We start from the raw sequence: 5,473 nt of genomic DNA on the forward strand, positions 1-5,473 counted from the left end.
TTTGTAGTTTATAGCACTTTAAACAAATCTCTCATTATTAAATTACACATTTCAAATGCATGATGGTACTACACTGCTGTATAGAATATGATACCAATTAGCATAGTGAGTTCTGAAGAAGCAAATACCAGACCCCTTGCTCTGACTCGGAAACTCAAAATGAAAGTAATAGGAGCTTGACTTGTGTACAAACAGCTGTCTATTACTGCAGTTAGGTTTTGAGCACAGTGGTAAATGCATGATGCTGACTTTGATTTGTGAGCTATTGATTGTCAGTACCTTTTGCTTTTTGGTGACTAATTTGTCATTTTGTGGCCTTTATAGCTGAAGCAAATTTTTCTCCTAGAGTCCATAGTGGTGGGGTATCTGATATTCTGCACCGCACCCCTTGCCAGGAGAGGATCTTGACCCTGAGTGTCTTAATGACTGTGCCCAAGCATGTGGGTTCATAGCAGAGTCTGCCTTGACTCACCGTCTTGAGGTCTCCTGTCTGTAGGCAGTCCGTTTAGACTCTGAGACATGGCCAGTTGCTTGAAGCACATGCAGTCTGTTTGCCACATATGATGCTGGCACATGGTACTGCTGTGAGATTGACATACCACATGGCTGTATAGCAAGATGGGTGCCGACAACCACAGCCAGCTTTGTGTCTGCACTAAAGGTCAAGTCAAGTCAAAAGAACTGTGACTGTTAGCACTGGCTGAGGGGTCAAAGTGTTAAATGGGAAGGCAAGGAAAGAAATGGCAAGTAGCAACAGCCTAAATATTCTTCTTCTGTGCAGACCTCTGTGATTCTTGCACAGGTGTGACTTCTGGAACCAGAAATCTATGCTGCAACCAGTGTTCTTACACCTAACACTGTGCTTGGAGTATCATTGTGGCTGTACCCTGTGCTGCTTACAGGGAATGTTGATGGCTGGCAAGGATGTTGTGAGCATCTAAGTAGGTGCTAAGTGAGTAAACACTAAAAGAGCAAGTGGCCAGCCCTCAGATGCAGCCTACTCCAATGCATGAGCAAGAATTGTCTTTGTGGCAGCATTCTAAAGATAGTTGCCGGTGTGCTCCAACATGCAGCAATATACTGTAAAAGCATCCTGTAAGTGGATCAACGAGGTGCCATGATGGTGTAGAGAGGCTGGCATGTGGTCAGTGCCAGCGTCTGTGGCTGTGCAGAGCTTCCCATTGACCGTGCCCAAAGACATTGGTGACACGGCCATCCAGAGGAGCAAGCCAGAGCTGCCAGATACCCGGTCTGATTCCACTTCAAGTGGTGACACCTTCTACTTTCTAACCAACCAGCAGTACAACAACAGTGTGCATATTAATGAGATTTAAGTAATAACAAAGGTTATAGTGAGCAATAATCCCTATTGATAGGCCTCTTGCTGCTCACTGGTGACAATCTCATCACGATGTCTGGAACTTGCCTGGAAGATGCGAGTTGATGCTCCCGACCTTGAGAGAGGCCCCACTCGACTTTCCATGTGATTCTTACAAATTTCTTGCCATAGCTCATGCCACTCAAGGGATGAGGAGATTCCACACAAAGTTGCCTGCCCTTTAGCATGTTGCCTAAACTTCTGGGATGTTATTTCCATGAATCTCACTCCCTCTCATTGATGGTTCTTAGAAAGTTTTCAATAACATACATTTGTTCTCTGAAAGAGCCTGTGAACTCCTGACTTACCCCATGGGATAAATGCAATGTATAAAGGAAATTCATGCACTTATATGGAATTCCATCCCTGTAACTCGGGGGCATGTAGATTAGTTGGGGGTGGAGGCGGGAGGTGGCGTTGGTGAATAGCCCCAAAGCAAGGTCCAAAGTAGAGCTGAGCCAGAACAGACAAGAAAGAAAGAAAAACAAACTGGCTGGAAAGGCACGGAGTAGCCAGTAGCTGTATGTTTGTGGTGCCTGCACAGGATTTCATTCAAACTTAATGAAGACTTTTACTTGATTCAGGTGGAAATGCTGACTGCCATTTACAATCTTACTCAAAAATTGCATTGAAAGGGCCTTAGTTTCCACAAGGTTCAGCTGCTGACTCCCTCATTTTGCAGCACTTACTGGAGCACAGTAAAATTAAAAGTCATCTCTTGTGTATTCCTTTCACTTGACCTCAAGAAGGTGTCAACAGCAGTTACAAACTTAAATGTCACATTCTCAGAGTTTAGGATAACATTTAAACCATCCAATTAGATTCCAGTTTGTAATTTACTCTCAGGGATTCTTATTTCACGTCTATAAAAACCTGTCAACTAGAATTCAGCCTGTAAATCATACCCAAACATCCATCACTTCCAACAATTCATTATTCTTTATATAAATCACCCTTTCTATATACAGCCAATAATAACAACACAATAACTCAAACAAATTAAATGGCAAAATAAGAGGGAGAGAAGTACAGGAAGGGCAGACTGCATGTTACAGCTGTTGCTTATGGTTGCATGAAGCACAGAAAGACTTCAAAGATTTACCCTTATATTGCAATTCACACAACCTCAGGACATCCAATGAAGTGTAACTGGGGTAGTTATATGATCGCCAGAAAGCTGTCATTTTTTTCCCTATACTTTCTGGAACTTAATACATAATTCATGATGCTACAGCAAACCTTGCTTTTGATTTTTCACATGCAAAGCCCAGAGTCTGGGAGCTGTAACCCATCTAATTCTTTCCATTAACAATTCAAAAGCAACAAAAATAACTGTGTAATATAGGGGCTGAGCTGCAATGGGAATTAAAAATATTTTTTCTCCAAGATCCCAGATTGGCAAGCAACTATTTGCACCAGCAGCACACAAGTGTGTTAAAATTGTAGGCACTCTGAGATAACCACACAGTCTATATTCACGGCAAATTTCCTAGATAAATCTTTCACAGAAATGGTTTCATTTGTGCCAGTGTGTATTTTCTTGTCATTTTACAACCAAAACTTCTAGCATAATTTATGCAAAAGATTAAATCAAAAAGTCTTCTTGAGTTGGTCTGTGACGTTGTCCTTAAATTTCCCCAAAATTGGCTTAAAACTATTTATAGTTCAATGAAAAAATTCTTTGCACAGGTGCACCAACAACTTATTGGCAATATTTGAAAGTTCTACCAAAAAACAGAAAGTAACTCGGCCAAGAGATAATATCTGATTACTCACATGTGAATTGTGTTCTCACTAGTCAGTTAATCAATTGGCACTACATTAGTAGGTTATCTGATTGTTCATGACTAACATTCTGATGGACTGCTTTTGAGAACTGGTGTTGCCAAAAGAAAATTAGTGATCAGATGAGTAGGACAATTGGAGTGTTTCTTTGTTTCTCTAATTGAAGTCATTATGAGTTTTAGAATAATTTCAAAGTTCACATCTAAGTGTGAAACACACCCTTTGTTACTCGATGCTATTTCTGCTCGATATCAAATGGCTCCCAAAGCAGAGATAGTTACTAAGAAACTGTGCTGGGATTATCCTATTCTCGGTTCAAGTATGTTACGTAGCAACAAAAGGGCAAGAAATTTGCTTATCAGGTGCCTCAACACTGGTGTATCAGATTGCCAGAAATTAGCAGCCAATCAGAACCAGCAGCTATTGAGTCCTGTGAACCACTTATAGAGACCTACTCCAGAGTGGAAGAAGGTAAGTTTTTTTTTGCTTCATTTCAGGAGTTGCAGGGGAGAGGGAGATTGGGAAGGTTGGAGACAAGGACACCACTTGCTCCATATCTCTGACTGCTCCAAGATTGGGGCAATTGGAGATGCTGTCTCTCTAAACTCACCATGCAGGTTGCCCTGGTTCACAGACAGGAAACTAGCCATCTTTCTCACTAAGAAGGCAGCAGGTAAACAGCGGGGTGGTGAGTTGAGACCCTTAAGTGACCAATGATAAACTATTTAAGGGTCTTAATTGCTGAAGAAACAAAAAAATTGCACATGGGGCTTCTCATCCAACAGTTAATTGCAGAGATGAAGCAAAGGATGCTCATTTCTCTCCAGGACAAACTCGCACAATTATTTCTCCCAGTTTTCAATTAACAAATTTACTCTTTACATGTGCAAAAGTAAAAGGGTATAAATATGATGCACAAAAACATAGTTAAACGATCTATTACACCAAATTATTCTGAAGGAATTTTTGCTTTACTGTGATTCCCTGTGGTGACATTGTTTGAAAATGTGAAAGCTCCTGGGATTAATACTAGGAGATTTTAAAGCATTTTTAGTCAAGAGAAGGAGGTGTCTAACTGAACATTGGAAGGAAACTTGTACAGGATTGGAATATGCATATTTCATCAACCAAAGTTCAATGACAATGCAAAACAAGAAACCTGTGAAGAGAGAAATTGACAATATGTTGTAAAGGATATTATTCTTCTGGTGATGTGAATTATACAGTTCAGTTGGGTTTTATTTTAATTATTAAAATTATACAGAAAATAAACTGGAATCTGCTCAGTTATTTTAATTTGTCTTTAAAAATTTATTTAACACTATCCAGATGTGAATTAGGAATCAGCATTCTTATTAACTCTGCTCCTCGTCTAAATGGAAGACTTAAAACTACTTGAGACTCAATTTCTAGTTGGAACTAAAGTTTGACAGGAATTTCCAGTCAGAGACAACAGGCATTTAGTGTTCGCCTGACAGGATACATTATCCTAACATAGCAGATTTTTGTGACTTTTTGCAGTGTTTTCTTTGTTTCTGTGATGTGCTGTGCAGCACTTTTCTACATTACAGGAACTGTATCGTGCAAGTTGCTGTCTTTAATCAATTTAAGGATGCCTGTCCATCCTCTCCTATCCAATCAAATTTTCTTTTGTAGCAATGGTTTCGCTGACAGATGCTGACCGTTACTGTAACAAAAACAGGAAAGTTATAGCAGGATACCAAAAGCAGTACACGCAAGGAACATTTGACCCATTTACAAATTCATGCTTTTTTTAAAAAAACATAGCCAGGACTATGAAAACTTAACCTAGTCCCAAAGAGACATCCACAAAATATCCCAAGCAGATTACAAAGAGTTGAAATATTTATTATCGGTTACGTTAGGGGTTCAGAACTCTGCAATCGTTTGACTGCAATCAATCTCAACCTTCAGCTTGAGACTTAACATAGGAATATAGGACTGAGGAGCAACAGTAGGCCATTTGGCCCTTTGAGACTGGTCCACCATTCAGTAAGATCATGGTTGATCTATTTGTGGTCTCAGCTCCACTTTGCTGTCTGCACGCCATAACCCTCGATTCTGTTGACTTTTGCCAATCTAACGCAGACTTGACTAAATGGGAAGACCTATACAACGTCCACTACCTTTTGGTGTAGAGAACTCCACCCCGCCAATGACTCAGAGAGAGAAAAAAAAATTCTTGTTGTCTTGGTCTTAAAAGAGAGGTCACTTATTCTACAGATAACAAGGTGTGGAGCTGGATGAACACAGCAGGCCAGGTAGCATCAGAATAGCAGGAAAGCTGAC

At 40.2% G+C, this 5,473-nt stretch overlaps 1 protein-coding gene across 1 annotated transcript in view; it reads left to right on the forward strand.

Moving 5' to 3' along the window:
- The first annotated feature begins 1,139 nt into the window (after positions 1-1,139).
- The window catches only part of lsp1a (lymphocyte specific protein 1 a), a 68,973-nt gene continuing 64,639 nt past the window's right edge, over positions 1,140-5,473 (forward strand). Inside the window, exon 1 of the mRNA XM_048607316.1 lies at positions 1,140-1,300. Within this exon, the coding sequence (XP_048463273.1) occupies positions 1,140-1,300 (161 nt within the window). The remainder of the gene's footprint in view (positions 1,301-5,473) is intronic.

This window comes from Rhincodon typus, chromosome 17 (assembly GCF_021869965.1).
Source record: "Rhincodon typus isolate 14 chromosome 17, sRhiTyp1.1, whole genome shotgun sequence".
Taxonomy (NCBI): domain Eukaryota; kingdom Metazoa; phylum Chordata; class Chondrichthyes; order Orectolobiformes; family Rhincodontidae; genus Rhincodon; species Rhincodon typus.